Source organism: Mustela erminea, chromosome 8 (genome assembly GCF_009829155.1).
Source record: "Mustela erminea isolate mMusErm1 chromosome 8, mMusErm1.Pri, whole genome shotgun sequence".
NCBI lineage: Eukaryota > Metazoa > Chordata > Mammalia > Carnivora > Mustelidae > Mustela > Mustela erminea.
In genome coordinates, this window is record NC_045621.1 from 76118891 (window position 1) to 76138624 (window position 19734).

Consider the following 19734-nt stretch of genomic DNA (forward strand, 5'->3'; position numbering starts at 1 on the left):
TGCTTTAAAGATATAATCTATGAAACTTAATACTTTACATATGTAAATTACAATCATTACTATATAGTTAGACTAGAATTCCTGCTTTAGTTTACTCTTGCAAGCTTGTATCTTTATGCAGTCAACTTGTTATTGTAAAGGTTGCATCTGTTGAGTGCTTACCATATCCCAGGAACTTGTGTAAGCACTCCACATTCATTTAATCATGTATGAGTAAGTGTACTTTCTTAAAGGGCCAAGTGAAAGTCAGTGGGGCTGTCGACAGCGTTCTAGACAATGGGTAACATTATGAAGCATGCGGATCTAAAAACAGCTCATTGACCTTCGCCTCATAAGTTCTTAGAATATTTCCCAGAGTTTATTCTTATCTTCTTTCCCTCCTCTTCCTCCTCCTCCCCTTCCATTTCCTCCTCCTCCTATGCGATAGGACACTTTAGAGTCTATATTTCTATAGAAATGCAAAATTTTCCTGGTTTAATTAATTCCTCTGTTACAGTGAAAGGATGTTTTTCCTATAGCTTCTTAGGAAATACAGATTTAAGTGACTTGCTTTGAATATAAGCAGCCTATACCCAGACATGATTACAATAAGAAAAAGCAGTATTTTCCCCATTCATACAGTAAGGATTCTTTTCCAAACAAAGGGAATTCATTTATAATTCAACATTTACTTGTTTATGGTTGAGGGATATCTGGAAGTGTTATAAGAAATGTAATTTGGGGATGTCTGAGTGGCTGAATCAGTTAAACATCCAACTCTTAGTTTCAGCTCAGGTCATGATCTCAGTGTCCTGGGATCAAGCCCCACTTTGGACTCTGCACTCAATAGGGAGTCTGCTTTAGGATTTCTCTCCCTCTCTCTCTGCCCCTCCTCCTGCTCCTGTGCATGCTTGCTCTCTCAAATCTAAAAAAAAAAAAAAAAAAAAAAAGTGACTTGGTATTATGCCTTTTGTCATATAATAAAATATTTTACCTTTTGTGTCATAATACAGTTTTGTTACAATAAGATTTCATGGGAAAAAGTTGAAATTTAGGAAGTTCTTTTACTTACAGTTTAAAATGTTCTATTTTAGATACCCAAAATATTTGGGTTGTAATCCTAGAAGCTAGCATTTCTTGGCACTACATAGACACTAACCAAATGTAAAAGTGCTGTCTTTAATTTCTAGGTCTTGGACATGTAAGCCATGAGCCTAGTTTCATAACACATAATAATTGCTTAAAGCATAGACTAAATGACCAGTTTTGAATATTGCTAAGCTAAATATTCTTAAAACTGTTTAGTCATTTGGACTTCAGTCTCAATTACTCCTATGAATGGATTTGTGATTTTGTAGTTTATGCATTGCAAATGATAATTCTTCTACTTTTCTCCACTTTGAAGGATACTCAGTAGGAGCTGGTCATTTTCGGAGTCCACATACAACTGAAGTAGTTGGAGGAGCCCCTCAACATGAACAGATTGGTAAAGTAAGAATTACATTTTTATTTCTTTATTTCTACACCAAGTTTCAACAGGATTGCTGGAGAGATGAGATAATAAAGGAGGAACTGCCAAAATGGTAAGAAGTGAGAGCTAGACATGATGAGCCGTGCTCTGCGTTTCGTGGTGAAATTGCTTTCAGATAAAAATCTATTAGAAGAGCTTTAAGGAGAAATTCTACAAGTCAAATGAGGCTTTTCTTTCTTATGAGTAAATTGTCCCTGAAATAAAATGATCTCAAGGTGTCCAGGGAATGGATTAACTGGTTCACATGTTTATAGATGATGGGATATTGAGATAGCTGCATGTTTTGAGGTTAAGACCAGAAAAGAAGATGTTATTTCTGGTTCTGGTTTTTGTTATGTTATTGTGTAGACATGACCAAACTTTTCTGAGCCTTACTTTGAAAAGTGAGGCAAACAACACTTGCTGTGCCTTTGGGGATCGATACCATCATTTTTGGAGAAGACGGTTTGGCAAGGAAGTCCTGTTAATGAGAATGCGCTCCCCCTAAACCTTTTGAATCCCTCTGAAAAGGATTTTCAGAAGTCCATTTAAACTGTTAACACGTTATGAAAATTGATGTTTGGATCCCCTGAAGAATTTTTTTTGTAATGTGATAGCAGTCTGAGTTTTTCTAATTCCTTTCCCAATTGCAGGCATACATATTCAGCATCGATGCAAAAGAACTAAATATCTTACAAGAAGTGAAAGGAAAAAAGGTAACGTCTCCACCTTCAGTATCACTGAGGGCTTTTGTGAATAACCCTGCATTTTTTGTCCGCTGGTGACTGGTTCTGGTTTTGTTTTCGGGCAGCTTGGCTCTTACTTTGGAGCTTCTGTGTGTGCTGTGGACCTCAACGCAGATGGCTTCTCAGACCTACTGGTGGGAGCGCCCATGCAGAGCGTCATCAGGGAGGAAGGCAGAGTGTTCGTGTACGTCAACTCTGGCTGGGTGAGTCTGATCATTCACCAGCTGGAGGCTGTTGATGGGATTACGAGAGAAACTGAAGCTCTCCTTCCAGAGTTCTGCATCTAGATTCTTAGGTTAATTTTACTGATGAAAGTAAAAACTCTGGTATTGTACTAAATGCTCTAAAAATGTAACAATGCTGCGGGATGGGAAGCTATTGATATTCCAGAAGCAGGAGATGAATTGTTCTGATTTTTTCTACTCACATCTTGGCCTTCAAATAGTTGAAATTTCTTGTTTTCTTCAAATAGTTGAAATTTCTAGCTTTATTATGGTCCAAGTCTAATTTGAAAGAATGATTTTCATATGTCCCTCAAAATATGGATTTATTATTGGTTCTGTTGTGAATGTCTTTAATTAAAAATATTACTAGAAGAAGGTTAAAGTATAAAATGCTTTTATTGACTTGAAAACAGTAAGAAACAAGATGTGTTTTGATAAAATGTTAGTTTGCACGATTTTTTGTAGATGATATTGCTAATAAGAATATAAAATGGGCATAGTTTATTCCAAAGTAGATACAGTAGTTGTAGAACTAGATAATCACCGCTTACAGTTGAGGTTTAAATTATGGGGGATATTGTGGAGTGGAAACTGACCACTTCACAATTCAGTTTAAAGAGTTTGGCTGACCTTATCTTGTCAGTCTTTCTTGGCATTAAATGAAAACAAAGAATTGATAGGGCCCTAATGGGGTTGTCTTGGTCTGTTCCTTTAATTAAAGAGTAAGAAGGGATTTGTGAGAAAATTGGGTCATTTCTTAAGGCACAGGATTTTTAATCAGGATACAACAAAGTAAAATCTGTTTCAAGAAGGTATTTGTAATCTTAATGGGTTTAGAGCATTTAATAAGTTCCTATATTAAGCATCAGACTAAACATTGTACAATTCAAAAGAGAAATGCTGTCTTATAAAGCTGAGATTTTCAAAGTTCCAAATATAGAGCAGCAAAGTTATATATGAACTGGGATTTCTATAGACTGTGTTTAAACTTAAATTTAGTAGTAAAGTCATACCATTTACAAAGCGATCATTCATATGTCCTTAATAGCAATATTAAGCTTTACTTTTTTTTTTTTACATAGACATTTCACATTTCCCTATCCATAAATGGTCTTCTTATATTAGCTATATCCTCATTCTGCATACTTTTCCTTCTCTTTGTAAAGTGTTTCCATAAAGCTTAGTTATAATTTATCATATATACCTAAAATCGGGAGACATATGATCTTTTTTTTCTCATCGAAATCCTAAGCAATTCTGCAATTCTAACAAGAAAAGACAGATTAAAGTGTATCTCTTTTGTTTAAAGGACAAGTAAAGAGCCCTACCTTTTGAACCATAGGGTAATTTCATAATTGACTTTAGCTTTTAACACCTCTGACATAGGTGACCTTTGTTCCCTTCTAACTTCCTATTTGTTAACTCTCTAAAATGGCACTAACCATTCCCTAGCATTATATTACCTATTTATTCATCTGGTTTGATATTGTCTATTTTTCTAATGGAGTATAGACACCGTGTGGAGAAGAATCTTCCATCTTGTTTACTGATGTTTCTTTAGGGTTTCAAAGAGTAGTGGAGAAATGGGTGCTCAGTAATTGTTTTTGAATGCTCAAGAGAGAATGATACTTGAATGAATCTTGCTTCCACCTACTTCTGGTAAAATAACTCTCAGACATCCCCCAAAGAACTCTTGGTCACTGTTCTCTGACTGGAGAATACTTGAGGAGTGATCACCCCTTCTTGAAACCCTCTTCCTGGGAACTCCAGTGCCATTCCATTGCTTTAGGTCTGTACCTTCTCATCCTCCTGGAAGCCCTTTCACCCTTTTCCCTTATTTAGGCATTTCCTTTGAGCCGAGCCCTCTTATCCCTTATTTCTTGATAAAAATCATTTACTGTTTCTGGTGCCAATGATTCTGTCTATAGAGATGATTCACTAAAAAAAAAAATAAATGAACACTTAGTGGGTATCTGAAATGGTAACTGAAATGGAACAAATACTATGAAAATAGCTGAGAATAATCTTAGTCCTGACCTCTACGACCTCAGGTCGAGAAAAAGACCTAAACATGATAGTAAAGAATTGAATACAACATGGTAAATAGCACGTTAGTAGCATGTACAAAACAGAAGCAGCAATTCACTGTGGTCGAGAAGGATTCACAGAGAAGTACTATTTGAACAAGACAAGTTTAGGAGTTTTGTAGTTGGAAAATAAAAGGTGAAGGGTATTTCACAATCACAAGCAGAAGAACTTGAGTGTGATTCGGGAATGCTGAGTAGACTTGTTTAAGAAGAGGAAAGGATCCTCTATGATGAGTAGTGAGTAGATTTTTTTCTTACTACAAAGGAGTGACATGATCAGAGTTTGGAAAGAGGTCTGGTAGTTGTTCTTATAATGACTCATTATTGCAATATATTGAATGTCTTAATGTAGTAACTCATCTTCTAACTTAAGAGATAGCAGTTGGCCAATTCATGTTTCATTGCTATGGTTCCATTGCTAAGGTTCCAAAGGCCAGCTTCATTTGTGCCAGCTCCTCTGCTCTGAAACCTTCAGTAGCTTCCTATTCTCTAACTGCAAGTAAATTTCCCTTAGAATTCAAAATACCACACCATAACACTCCCATCTGATTTTTTTATCTCCTTCATTATACATACCTTTTATAATAGCCAAGTTCTTTGGAATTTGTTTTGCTGATAGTACTCTCTATATATCAAAATTATGTCCACCCTTCAGTAGCCACCTTGAAGATCATCTTTTATGAAATCTGACCTTGCTTTCACAATTAGATATGCTGTCCTTGCTTCTTGATGATACCAAGTAGTTTGTACTTGAGTCATTTACATGTTTGTGCTAAGCCTTCCCTGTAACCGGGCTTCTTCAGAAGGGGAGTATGTCTTATACACACACTGCCTTCTTCTCTTTTGCCTGTTCACTCTTTGCATAGTGTATTGCCTTTAGTAGGAACTCAATAAATATTTGCTAAATTGAATTATCAAAGTGATTTATTGGATTTTCAAAGCTAGGGATCATGAGTTTGACAATTTTTATGTCCTCTGAGCTCTAATCATACTATTATATGTGTTGACATACTTGATAAATATTTATTGAATTGAACTGAGATGTGTGTACTAAAGCTCAGTCTGTAGTTTGTCCAACTTGTTTGAAGCATTAGAAAAAAATCCATATCCAATTACAACGGTAAATCATGTGTAAAGTTGTCAGGGAGTGTTATGATGACACTTTTCTCCCCTTTTCTGTCTAGGGAGCAGTAATGAATGAAATGGAAACAGAGCTCATTGGAAGTGACAAATATGCTGCAAGATTTGGGGAATCTATAGTTAATCTTGGTGACATTGATAATGATGGCTTTGAAGGTAATTAAAAGAATCTAATTCAGTATTTGATTTCTGCTTTGAAAATGATACACGGAAGAGAATAGGAGTGGGGTTTTAGGTCATTTGCCGTTCTCCAGAAAATGGAGCCAGAATATTACACTGTTTATTTTCTTTTTAGTGTTACATCTGACTGCTCCTCACTTGTCAGTTATTGATTCTTAATTGATTAGACTCCTTAGACTGTGCTATTTGATGGCAAGTAGGGTAAAGACACTAACAAGACCCAACAGAGGCTAGCTGCAGAGCTGGAGCAGAGTTCCAGAAGTTTCCTAGTGTTCAGCTGCTGTACTGTGGAAGGATTTGGGGAAATGTGTGAGAGAGATTCCTAAGCGGTGATGAGGCGGCAACGGGTAGACCCAGCAATAATGGCTACTTACCAACTGATATGGAAGCCTCTCCAGAATGGAGTAGACGGTACTGTCATTACTGTGCCTGTTGCAAGGATAGCATACCTGCTATTGAAATACCAGTATCTACCAGCCTTCCCTCTTAAACATTGACTTCTTTCAGTCTAATACTGAGGTGTAACCAAGTCTGGTAAAATTCTGCATAAAATGGTGAATGGATTTGAGAGGAATGTGTGTAATTTCTAGAGTTCAGCAAGTCAGTATTTTATGCCTTCAAGGCTCAGAATTGTCTTTCCTCTTGATATGGTCATTGGCAATTGGTTTATCGTGGTGTTAGGTCAAAATTTACTTGGATATTAGAAATAAGTGAGGGACTACTTTAAGTAGTAGTTTAATTTCTGATCCCTAAAGGCTTCATTCTACTTGAAATGCATAAAATGTGTTAGTCTTTGAGAGGGAAGTTAGCAGGTTATTGGATATATATTTTGAGTATTTAGAATATATATCACATATTGACTATATGAACCCTATTAAATATAAGAGTATAATTTGGTATACAGATATTACCATTTCTAGAGTTTTTCTGTTTTAAAAGGAAAAGGAAATAAATATATATTTTTGTGGTTATTATGGCACACATAGCATTCTACATTAAAACTTCAATAAGGTTTTATTATGATGTTACATTTCACAAGAATTGGCAATTCTGCTATTTACTGAACACTTAGTTTGTGACAAATGTACCAGGCCAGGTATAGAGTATTTGCTATAATAAATGCAAACAAAGGAAATGGTGGCACCCTTTTCTATAATTTTATAATCAAATGGAGTATAAAATTAAGACATGAAAGAAAAAAAACCTTAAGTGGTGAATTTAAGGATCCTACAATATATGTGACTGAAGCCACATTTATGTCCCTTGACATTTTGTATGTATTACGAGATAATGAAATTATTTTAAAAAGAATCATTTAGGGGCTCCTGGGTGGCTCAGTTGGTTGAACATCTGACTCTTGATATTGGCTCAGGTCATGATCTCAGTCATGAGATCTAGCTCTGTGTTGGGCTCGTATTCCACGGGGAGTCTGCTGGCCTCTCCCCCTTCTCTCTCTCTTGTGCTCTCTCTCAAATAATCATTTAGTAAAATACTTTGTTATGATTCCTTATATTTTGTTTTAATCAACAAAGTTGAGGTATAGCATTCACTGTTTTGAATGTACTAAAATAATACGCATGTATGTACACCTGAAGAGTGATTGCGGGGGCGGGGGGGGGCATCAAAATGTCCATGACAAACCTGAATCCCTAAAATCAGAGTGGTAAAAATGTCATGGACAGTAGGCAGTTTTATCAGTCCAGTCGCTGGGAGAATCCCAAGCAGTTTTCCGTTGGTGCAAGAGGGATAGAAAGTGTTCTGTCTGTGAGACTTGGGAAGAGGAACTGAGGGGAGGACCCCAAGAGCACCAGGCATTTTTGCAGGATGCATGTGAGAACCGAGGCTTTGGACAGCACTTGTGTCCTGGAGTCCTCACCTTTCCACTCCTAAAGGTAATGCCTCTATGTCTGGAAGATTATTATCCAACTGATTATTTTTAATATTTCAGCATATTCAACATATTTAGCATAATTTGTGCTATTTATAATTTCATTTATGATTCACTACATATTTACATTTAGTAGCTACATTAATGCTTACTTCAGTGCATGTTTGCATAGCTTTTTCTACTTGTCACTTCTAATTATTTTTAGTTTTACTGAGATGTAATTGAAATCTAACATTACATAAGTTGATGGTGTACAACATAATGATTTATGTATATAGTGCAAAATGATTACCACTATGAGTTTAGTTAACATCTGTTCCTTCACATAGTCACAATTTTTTTTCTTGTGACAACTTAGGATCTACTCTCTTAGCAACTTTGAAATAAACAACGTCTGTAACTCTAGTCATCATGATGTATGTGTAATCTCAGAACTTTGTCTTAGAGAACTGGAAACTTGTACCCTTTGACCTTTACACCCAATTCTCCTACCCCTCACCTCTAGCAGCCCCCAATCTGATCTGTGTCTGAGTTTCCTTTTTTTTCTTTTTTGAGATTCCACCTCTAAGTGAGGTCATGTAATGTTAGTCTTTCTCTGACTTACTTCACTGAGCAAAATGCCATCTGGAACATATATGTTGTCACAAAAGGCAGGATAATTTCTTTTTTGGGGCTGAATAGTATTTTTATTTTGCTAGTGAGAAAGCATTTTGTACATTTTAGATGTTAACAAGCCCCTGACGGTTTGGAAACAGGCTCAATACTCCTTCACTGAGGCCCTTTCCACCATGTCTGCCTGGGTGAGAAAGCAAGGCACCTCAGTTTTATTTTTCTTTATGTATTTCCATTATTTCTTTACCCCAACCTGTCTTATCTAATTTTTCTGGGGTAAATGGATGAAGTTACTTTTTGTTCATGGCAGGATGGGATTGTATAGAAAGGGGATAAAATCTCACCTGTTCTTTTTCCTTCCACCTCCAGGCAGAGATGCAAATCAGAGTTAATGTCCTCTTCCTAATGTGCACCCTTTTATGGTTTATGGTGTTTTCTGTAGTAGACCTAAGTTATTTTTGCAATCATATTCTGTCCTTTTTTTGTGTTAAAAAATATGAATTTCCTGTATATTTAGAAAAGCAAAGCAAACCATTTTCTAAGGAGATAATCAATTTGGCATCAATTCTAGCATAAAAATTGCAGCAGAAGGATGAGGAAGTTAGGGAAAAGGTATGTGAATGGACCTACATGACAGAGTGTCTGGCAGACAGCATTCAGGATTTCATCTCTAAAGGAGATTTGGCAAAATCATTTCTTTTTGGTTTAGGTTTTTCACCTTGAGGATTTTTATGTCACCTTTAGACTGTATGTTTGAATAATTTTTGACCTGAGCCATAAAAAAATTCTATAATTTTAAATTATAAGCTGCATTATTACTTTATGTGCCTCTGAAATAAATATTGATGCATTACCAAATCACGAATCAAGCAGTTCTTTGACACAGAACAGGAGAAGTTTTCAGGAGAGGAGAACACTGGGCTCAGCCTGCAGAGTTAATGATTCCATAGAGCATGGGGTGGGTGAGCACAGCCTTTGGAGCCAGGATGTAGGTTCTGCGTCCCAGCTTCTTCACATCTGAGCTCTGGGACCTTGAGCAAGTTACAGTCTGTGCCTCCATTCCCTCATCAGAGTTGGGATCAAAAAATACTTACTCTTGGGGGCGTCTGGGTGGCTCAGTGGGTTAAAGCCTCTGCCTTCAGCTCAGGTCTTGATCCCAGGGTCCTGGGATCGAGCCTCTCATCGGGCTCTCTGCTCAGTGGGGAGCCTACTTCCTCCTCTCTCTCTCTGCCTGCCTCTCTGCCTACTTGTGATCTGTCTGTCAAATAAATAAAAAAATCTTAAAAAAAAAAAAAAAAAGTACTTACTCAATAGAGTTATTAGAGTTACATGAGTTAGTACGTGTGAAGTCCCTAGTGCGGTGCCCAGGTTGTCTTAGCATTATGTGTTCGCTGATGTTAAAATTATTGTGATTATACCAGGGATCATTGTTTTGGTTTACACTAACAATGAAATAAAATGTTCAGATGGAAAGTAGGAAAAATTGTCAAAAATGTCTGTTTGTTCTGTATGTTGTGTACCAAATGGCATTTAAAAAAAAAAACAACAAAAAAAGAAACAAGAAAAAAAAAACAACATGTACTTTCCTTAAAACTATAATTATTGCTAAAATTTTAGTATTTTCTATAACTGATGCAAATATAATCTTAGCAGAGTTTAGATCTATATATAAGATAGGAAAAGACTGAATGTAACCCACGTGTCTTCTGCTTGGAATGACCTTGACCTGGGCCTTTTTATATTTCATTTGAAAAGGCCCATTTGTATTGTTTCAAGACATGTACCTTACATCACTATGGCTAGTAACTGTTACTGCAAGAGTTTCTGCATATCAACCCCTTTGTAGCCCAGGCTTAGCGAGCTTTACATCCTAGTTACTTGGCCGAGTATAAACCGGCCGTAATGGCTTCCGTAACTGTTGTCTTCAGTGGCCACAGGCCACTTCTCCTCACACTCCTTTCCTTACCTCCCTCTTCTTCTCCCCCCCACCCCCTTCTGCTCCTTCCTCTGATGTTCCTGTGAGTAGTTAGTCTGTGCATATGTGGCTCCATGTATTTCAAACTCACCGCCATTGTTCATGGGTGCCATATTGCCCCTTTGTCACCTGCCATTATGTGCCTGTTGCCTCTGTCTAAACTGCCTTCAGCCAACTTTCACTGGTCAATACCTGGGTCTCAGCCTGGGCTTCCTCTTTTTTGTGAAGCCTTCCCTCATTTCCACCACCATCTTGTATGGGGTGTTTTTATTCTGGTTTTACCTCCCTTCTTCCCTGCAAGGCTATAGTTCCTGTTCATGGTACCCCCCCTGTATGACCAGTGCCTGGAAAATGCCTAGAATATAGTAATTATCAGTGAATTGTAAGTCAATGAATGGGTATAGTTGTATATGAGAATTTAAAATAATTTGCACAGATCAAGAGAGCAGCCTGACTATGTCTAAACAATAAACATAAGGTATGTCTATCATTTACTTTTTGATATTAGAATAGTATAGCATTTGGAGCACCTGACTGGCTTAGTTAGTAAGACCTGTGACTCTTGATCTCAGGGTTGTAGGTTCGAACCCCACTTTGGTTGTATAGATTACTTAAAATCTTCAAGAGGCTCCATTGGTAGAGCATATGACTCTTGATCTCAGGGTGGTAAGTTTTGAGCCCCAAACTGGGCATGGAGCTTACTTAGAAAAGATTTTTTTTTTTTAAATTGTACAGCATTTGGCATAGAACTATATTTAAGGAAGGTTTTTATTCTCATTGAAATAGCAGTCAGAAATGATCACTGTAGTTGTTAAAAGTTTTAAATCTGATAAACTAGTAAATATTGACTTTATGAAAGTAAACTTTCTCTATTTTAGGTTTCTATTGAAGTAATAAGAACATATTACATGAATATACCCAAATAAATAGACCTGATACCTTGTAACACTAGTGAAATGCTTTGCAACCATAAAATATTATATTTCTCCTGGGTGTTATATATTTATTGCCCTTAAGAAACCATGTCATTCATAGTTTGTTTTCTCTTGCTTATGTCACTCAATTAACTCCTTATTTTTTCTCCTGCCATCATAATCTGACACGAATTCCTTGTCATAAAAGTGATGTAGTCATTACTTTACAGAACAGATTCGCTTTCCAAAATCGAGTTTGCACGTATGTACATGTGTAAATACAGATATCCTTAAAAAATATCTTAATTACTTTCATTGGAACAGGAATTTAGAAGTGATGTTGCAAATAAAGTAGAACCCAGACTCAAAATAGAGAATCTTAGGGTTATAATATTCACAGATGATAATTTATGTGCTGGGGTTGTCCTATGCTGAGGGTGAGTTTTTCTCTTATGACCACATGCTATAGGTGAGGGACTGGAGACTGGAGACACAGTGAGGTTAGGAAACGGCCCGGGGGTGGCAGGGGGGGATGGACGGGGTGGGAGGGTAGGGGGGAGTGGGCTGGTCAGGCTTTGGTGGTTTGGCTGGAGAACCCACGCCCTTAACCATCATGTTAGAGGGCCTCTCCGACCCTTTCTCTCTGCTGCTTCCATGCACTGATGATTCTGCCCAGCCCTATGCGTTGTTCTGATGATACCATGTTTTGTGACACTTTTTTCTGCCTAGTGAGGAAAGTATTTTTTTTTAATAAAGTATTTTCTTTTTTTATTTTTAGCGATTTTATTTATTTGACAGAGAGAGACACAGCGAGAGAGAGAACACAGGCAAGGGGAGTGGGAGAAGGAGAAGCAGGCTTCTTGCTGAGCAGGGAAACCAGATTGGGGGTGGGGGTGTTGTTCTATCCCAAGAGTCTGAGATCATGACCTGAGCCTAAGGCAGACACTTAACGACTGAGCCACCCAGGCACCCTGATAAGGAATTTTCTTATGTGATATGCATTAAGTATGGAAGTTAGTTTTTGGAGTTGCATTCTTTGTACTAAGAATTATATCTTTTTTCTGCCATTGAAATTCTGGAATAGATGTTGCTATTGGAGCTCCACAAGAAGATGACTTGCGAGGTGCTATTTATATTTACAACGGCCGAGCAGATGGAATCTCGTCAGTGTTCTCACAGGTAGAATACTGTTTCCAGAGGAAGCCCTGATAATAAATAGTTTCTGAAACTTCCAGGGTTAATGTGGATTTATTTTTCTTAATTTGTTCTTTTGAGTATTTAATATATTCTATTTCACCCTTATCTTATAATAACAGTAGGTGGTCTCATTTTGAAGGCCATTAATAACTCTTTGGAATCACTTTTTTCTAGAAGAGTTTGGTTCACATCCATTCTCATTTGTTTTTAATCTACTGAAGATTTTCTTTGCATTCTGCAAATTTATGTTCTGAGATGGTATCTGTCCTGTTTTGAATAAGCCCATGTGGCTTTAATGAGCTGTCTTGCCTGGTGCCTAAAGCCCCATGTTTCAGGGAGGTCTCACTGGGAAAGCGAGCACATGTTACTGTGTTCCTTTCAGGGCACAGCTCAAGATGGGAGCTTCTAATAAAGTTCCCTGATCTAATTCCGACCTCACTTTTGTCTTCTAACAAATCAGGCCATTTCAGTGCATAGAAAACACTCCATACTCCTGCAGAAAAGATTTTCTAAAGATACTTTTAGGGAAATATTAGCTAATACTGCAATTTTTGAGGGAGCAAAATCCACAAATGGTTCTCCATATTCAACATGAAAAATCTATACTTGCCTAGTAAAAATTACTGATTTTCTTAGCATGGATACCAGGCTGAGACATGAAAATCAGTATCTGGATGTGAAGTTAGACCTATGGAATGGAAAACACATGTCTGACTTCAGTTGTAGTCTAGTGTGCTAGGAAACAGTCTGGCTCCCTAGGGAGCCAGAGTAGTAGGCTGAGTAGTAAGTAGTAAGCCTGAGTAGTAGGCTCCGCTCAGTGATTATGCACGTCTCCTTTTCCAAATTACTTGTTTGGTTATTCGTGTTCATCTGGGAGATAAATAAAGAGCCTGAAAGGAGACTGGGGAGAGGGAGTCAAGACTGTTTAAGAAGATCTATACTATATAATTTTCTCTTTGTGATTTTTTTTTTCTAGTCACAAAGGGATTTTTTTTTTTCTCTAGTCAGAGAGTAGAAGTCACCTGTCCAGTTCAAGCTGGAAACTTTTATTGCTCTTAAATCCATGTATTTGACTTGAATGCATTTTGTTACAAAATGTACCTGGGTGTTTTAAGGCTCATTATGTAACTAAATTATTGCTTCTCTAAGATACTAGGTGCTCAAAAACTGCTTCCTACTCAACTTGCCTATTTTTCAGAGAATTGAAGGACTTCAAATCAGCAAATCATTAAGTATGTTTGGACAGTCTATATCGGGACAAATTGATGCAGATAATAATGGATATGTAGGTGAGTATAAAATTGTATTTCATAAATTGAAATGAGTTTTATGGTGGATGTTGCTTTATTGCAAAGTACAGAAAACTGGTATAGAAAAACTCTAATTTACTGGTAATTTATTTCCTTCATTTTTAAAGCTCTTGAGTTCAAGATGGGTCAGAAACGATCAAAGAGTTTCTCAGCTTCACACTGTTACTTGACATTTTATTCTTTGTTCTTGAGAAATTGAAAAGCACCCATGGAAATAAATCAAACATAAGATGCTAAAAAGAAAGGCTTTTTTTTTTTTTTTTTTTTGTATTTTGAGAGGAGATTCCTGGGTGAATGTTTGTAGTTTAAAAATGGAATTTTTAGTAAGCTTATCTTTATATCCTATTTTTATCATAAAGTTTGTTTATATAGTAAAGGGGTGAATATTATTATAAATGAATAGACTCAGACAAATGTGGAATGAATCCTAAGATGTAAGTATATCTTTTCTAATTAATTTTTCTGTAAATAGTATTTGATACAGTCAAAAGGTGATACACAGTTAAGTATTTATGGCTGAAAATAATTCTCTTTGACTAATGATGTTCATTAATCTGTTGTTTTTCCTCCTCCAGATGTGGCAGTTGGTGCTTTTCGGTCTGATTCTGCTGTGTTGCTAAGGTAAGGTTGATGCATTTCACTGCTTAATGACAATTGAACCTAATTGTAAATGATGGGAGACAATTTTTAAAATCAGCAGTGGTGGTGACCTCAAAATGTTTTTTTTTTTTTTTTGGTATTCTGAAATTTCATTGCACTTTCAAATACTCCTTCCCCCTTACAGGGTATTATAATCAAACAAATCATCAGGCAAAGTCAACATTTTTCAGCATTTAAATGAAAATTTCTCTTGACTCATGCCCAGAAATGAAATTGAGCATTTATGCACATAGTATTAATAAAGCAATTTTATGAAGTTACTTGGACAATGGCAGCTGACAAAACAACATGCAGTTTTTTCTTAAGGAAAAATAATTCTGCGGTTAATATTGCTAATTTTATTTCCTTCTTAGGACAAGACCTGTAGTGATTGTCGAAGCTTCCTTAAAGCATCCTGAGTCAGTAAATAGAACAAATTTTGACTGTGTTGAAAATGGATTGCCTTCTGTGTGCATGGATCTAACACTCTGTTTCTCATACAAGGGCAAAGAGGTTCCAGGTTATATTGGTAAGTATAAGCATAAGTGTAAATCTTACAGGACTTACCCTGAGTGTGCGCTCCGCTCGCTCGTCTCATGGTCCTCTTCTGAGCCGTCATGGTGTCTTGCCCTAGAGGCCAGTACACCTTTCTGCCTCATCTTTTGAGTTCTCATGTTGTTCTTACCAATGAGTGGGGCACCGTAGGAGGCTATCGTTGTCTAGAAGTCACACCAAGAAAAGCAGGAGTATCACTTGCTATATTAGGGTGAGCTAAACTCCGCTTCATAGGTAGTATATCCTTAGAAAAGAAAGAACATTCCCACAGCTTCTCCACCATTTAATTGGGCTCCTTTTATAGCTGGAGCGGATTTAAGTTGGAAGCCCAGAGAAGGAGACATTTCTTGTCTTTGTATGTTATCCTTTGAGTAATTGAAGAAGCATATCTCAAATCTAGACCCCGATTCTAATTTCCATAAGTAACAAACATCTCTTAAGGATTTTCTGTGACTGCTTCTGAGAGTCCTGTCCTGTTCCCTTTACACAGGTAGCTCTCAGTTATCTGCTCTGGAGAAAGTAGCATTGAGATGGCTCCCACAAAATTGTGGTTACTGTCAAATCACAGATTCATGTCTTGGTGAATATTACATTTTCTCTAGCAAGTTACACACCTACTTATGTTATACTTAAGCTAATAATAGAATAACTAATGAAACTAGCCAGTAGTAGGAGAGAAGCATGCCTGGGTTTATTATTTGTACGTTAATAATATCTAAAGTTCATGAGCCACACAAGACCTATCGAGTTGATTGCATTTGTGACCCTGTAGGCTCTCATCAACTAAACATCATGAAGGGCAGGGCACAAATCCTGAGCTAAATGATGGATACATAGTTTCAGAGGTCTCAGCCTTAATTGGCCTGTAATGAAAAGTACAGAATGAACTTAGTATATCTACTTTATATCTACTTAAGATCAGACTCCTGTTGAATAGTGCCCTGCAGAAGTCCTGGCTAGAGCCATGGTGGTAGGACAATGGGCAAAACCTTAATCTAGGGTTACAGATCCAAGAAGTGGCAGTGTCAGAGTATGGCCCCCATAACACAGTCACACTGATGGATGATCTGAACAATACACCTTAAACAGATACCACTGTTTCCCTTTATGCAAAATCAGCGCTTGTCGTACCACCAATTCCATTATGACGAGACATTTTTAAAAATGGTTAAATGAAATGCATAAATAACCACAGCACTGTTACAAATACAAGCTTTACTGTTGCATAAAATGAGTTCTTGGGAGAAATACTTCATGTGGTAAGCATGTTTCATAAAACCAGTAAGTTTTGCCACTTGGAGTGGGTTTTTATTCACTTTTTTTTTTTAATTTACTTTTTGTGTGAATTTATGGTGATGAATTGTAGGTAGCTCACTCCATTGCAGCTCCACTCTGAGGCACTGGATCTCCGCTGTTGTAATTTTGAGGCCATTTGATTTGGACTTCATTATTCACTTTCTAAATAAAAGGAAGGTTAAAGATTTATTTGAAATTTGTAGGAGTAAAATAGGTTTTAGACTTATGTTTCCTTGAAGTAAGTAGACAGAATCCTTCCAGAAGCGTACGTTACTCCTAAAATGTGAATGAACGCTTCAGGAATTCAATAAATCCTTAAAAATACCATTTCTGAGTTATTGCTTCTGTATGAGTGACCTCTCAGCAGACTGTTAGATGTAGCTTGTTTTGCAAAGAACCCTAATAGATTTAAAAAAATGTTTCTGACTTTCTTGGTAATATCTGGCTTGGAATTTTCTCGGTTGCTTGTTAATTTGACTTATTTTGCTAACTGAGGATATTCATTAGCAGATGATTATGTATTGTGTCAGAATTGGAGTACATCTTACCAGGCTGCCAGAATATTGAGAGAATGTCTGTATTTTGCCCAAATCAACACCGGAAGGTCAAACTGGAAACCAATAAAAACACAGAGGATACTAATCAGGGTCTGGGGCTGGAAAAGGAGACCTCTTTCAACTGTTTTATATAGGTTTGACTTTTGAACCCCTTGTTCACATTACATTTTAAAAAATAATAGTAAATAGCAACCCCTCAAATTAGGAACAAACAGAAAGAAATGAACCTAACCATATACAAAATTAGTTCCGTAACCACACAAGGTAGAATAATCTCAAGTGGGCTTTCAGTGCTTTGCTCTGTCTATGCATCCTTAGTTGGATATTCTAAGGACAAAAGGACTCCAGAGAAATCTGAAACTTTACTCAGAACTTTTATTGGTAGTCACAGTTTTAGTATTGTAGTTTTGAAATATTTGTATGTCAGAAAATTAAGTAAACAACTAAAGATGTTAATAGTTAAAAGTAGAAACCTAGAGAGAAGCTTATAAACCTTTATTACAATTTTAGCAATTTGTAATTTTTTAAATTGTTTCCTCTTCCGTATTTTAGTTTATTTTTTAAAAGACATTTAATGAAGAGAATTTAAGATATTTCCAGTTTGGATATAATTTTGACTATTTTCAGTTAAAAAAATAATGCTTTTAGGTGATTATATTGATTGCAATTCTCTCTACATTTTGCAGTTTTGTTTTATAACATGAGTCTGGATGTGAACCGGAAGATAGACTCTCCGTCAAGATTCTACTTTTCTTCTAATGGAACGTCTGATGTGATCACGGGCAGCATAAAAGTGTCAAGCAGAGTAGCTAACTGCAAAACACATCAAGCGTTTCTGCGGGTAATGTAAACTCCTTTTTATGAATGAATAAACTTCAGTATTATCAGTGTAGTAGAAATGCTATTGCATCAGTATCCTTTTATAAAATGTGGTTGTAAGCAAGTGTGATCCCCGCCCGTCCTGCTGAACTAGCTGACGTGTTTGTTGTTCCAGAGTTAAAATGTTCGACAGTCCTGGGATCTGGATCATTCCAAGTCCACTTTTTGCATTGGCCTTATTTCACATTTATCACACTTGCCTGCATCACTCTTTTTTAAAGATTGGCCTTTTCCTTCCCATAATTGCTGTGTCCACATCCCTGTTTATACACTTCCGGAGAAATGTACATGCTGAGTGGCACTGCTGAGCCTCACGCCTGTTACCCTGGTAGGGTTTTGCGGGGGTGCTGAGAGAGGAGGCCGGGAAGTTGGTTTGTTTCTCATGTGACTCTAGGGAAGCAGAATCCACCATGACCGCTTTTGGATGCGGTCTTTGTCTCTGTGCCAGCATTGTCCATGATGTCAGTGGGAACTTGCGCAGTTGCAGCCTGATGGGGATCATCTGCAGGCTAGGACAATGGCTTTCAGGATGTCTGGGGGTACGTCCTGCCAAAGCACAGCCAATTTCATGTTCCTTTTATTAAAGCACTCATTTCCAACTGATCGTCCTGTTCCTTGCCTTGGTCAATTTTTTCCCCCCTCATATGAAGCAGTGCCAGGTCTTTTCTATTAGGGAATGGTGTACTTCATCAGAAAATCTATTGTCACAAAAAAGCCAAACTATTCCCGGGAGCCCTTTCTGGTATTTCAAATGGTAGCCTCAACTTAGAACTTAATTTTCCCTGAGATACTTCTTTCCAAGCAAATGCAAACAAGTATCAAGATTCTAACACTATTAAATGCTAAGAGTAATAATCCCTGTGTTGTTTCCTCATTTCCCTTAACAGTTTTTATTATAGCATTAGAATAAATCTATTACATGGTTGAGAGCCAGAAGTATATAATATTACTAATGTAACCATTATTTATATAGTAGGGATTAAAGAAGGTTTTGTTTTGTTTTGTTTTTTTTAAATCCCCTTAGTTGTGATTTTACTTAGGTTAGTCAATCTTGGACACTATCGTTGAGACCATTTTCAAGGCAGTAAAAGGGCCAACGTTAGACATTCACAAAGAAACCTATTGTGTTGAATTTGTATTGCTAACTGGAAATTGATCTGACTTCTTTAGTCCTGTGTTTCTTGGCATTGTTCTAACAAGAAAGGATTCCACAAAATTGTATGTTCTCATCAGAATGACTTGCAGTGCAAAGCACAAGTTAGCAGAGGTCTGTGTTGTCAACACATACTTGTAGTGTTACCCTGGTATCATGGTCCCAGGTCACAGCCATTGACTTTTTGAACATACTGTAAATGCCAAACAAAGGCATTTACCTCTGGGATTGGTACAGAGTGAGTTTTTTTTTTTTTTAAGGTAATTGAGGCCATTATTAAAATGAAAACAGCTCTAGTTGTCATGTAGGAAGATAAGGGAATAATCTGAGTACATTTTCCACCACACCAGCGTGGTAGCTGAAGCTGTTCAGAAACATGAACACTGTTAAACTTCTCCAGTCCAGAAGAATGGGACAGAAACTGATACTTTTATGCCTTCTTAATGATCGTAGAAAAGATGAGCAATGGTCAGGATGACTGGATTTATCCCTTTGTTCCATAAAACGTGCCAAGTATCAGGAGAGTGAAGGAATACTATGCTTCAGCTTCCTTTACAGTGAAATGAGGTAGAGTTGGTGATTACGTAGCCAGGCCCATGGCCCCCACATCTCAGGGCTCTCTGCCTGCCAGCTGGGCACACTTTCCTCGTGTGCTTGTTCCCATTGGTCATACCACTGAAGCTCCAAGTCTCCATCCACATGATTAATTGCGTAGGTATTTGAGAACCTTGCATCAGGTTCTGTTGAAACATTTGGGTATAGCAGTGAATGAAATATAAAGAGATCACTACCCTCATTGAGTTGACAGTAGAATGGAGTAAGACTAACCATGTGGTAAACATGGTAATGTAAATTTTACAGCGTTTTAGAAGATAAAGGTGATTGAAAAAGGA

The 19734-nt window shown here is 37.1% G+C and overlaps 1 protein-coding gene across 6 annotated transcripts in view; it reads left to right on the forward strand.

The window, feature by feature from the left end:
* ITGA4 (integrin subunit alpha 4) overlaps positions 1 to 19734 on the forward strand; it is a 79888-nt gene that overhangs the window by 22498 nt on the left and 37656 nt on the right. For 5 of the 6 annotated variants that reach the window (XR_004288809.1, XM_032356116.1, XM_032356119.1 and 2 more), the window contains exons 7-15: positions 1385 to 1470; positions 2143 to 2205; positions 2301 to 2438; positions 5731 to 5842; positions 12340 to 12434; positions 13651 to 13741; positions 14338 to 14383; positions 14776 to 14930; positions 17496 to 17650. Coding sequence is in view for 5 of the 6 variants with exons in the window: in XM_032356116.1 (XP_032212007.1) it covers positions 1385 to 1470; positions 2143 to 2205; positions 2301 to 2438; positions 5731 to 5842; positions 12340 to 12434; positions 13651 to 13741; positions 14338 to 14383; positions 14776 to 14930; positions 17496 to 17650 (941 nt within the window). In the remaining variant the exon portion in view is untranslated. Of the gene's footprint in view, positions 1 to 1384; positions 1471 to 2142; positions 2206 to 2300; positions 2439 to 5730; positions 5843 to 12339; positions 12435 to 13650; positions 13742 to 14337; positions 14384 to 14775; positions 14931 to 17495; positions 17651 to 19734 lie in introns of those variants that run through there. The other variant, XM_032356121.1, reaches the window with a different exon arrangement.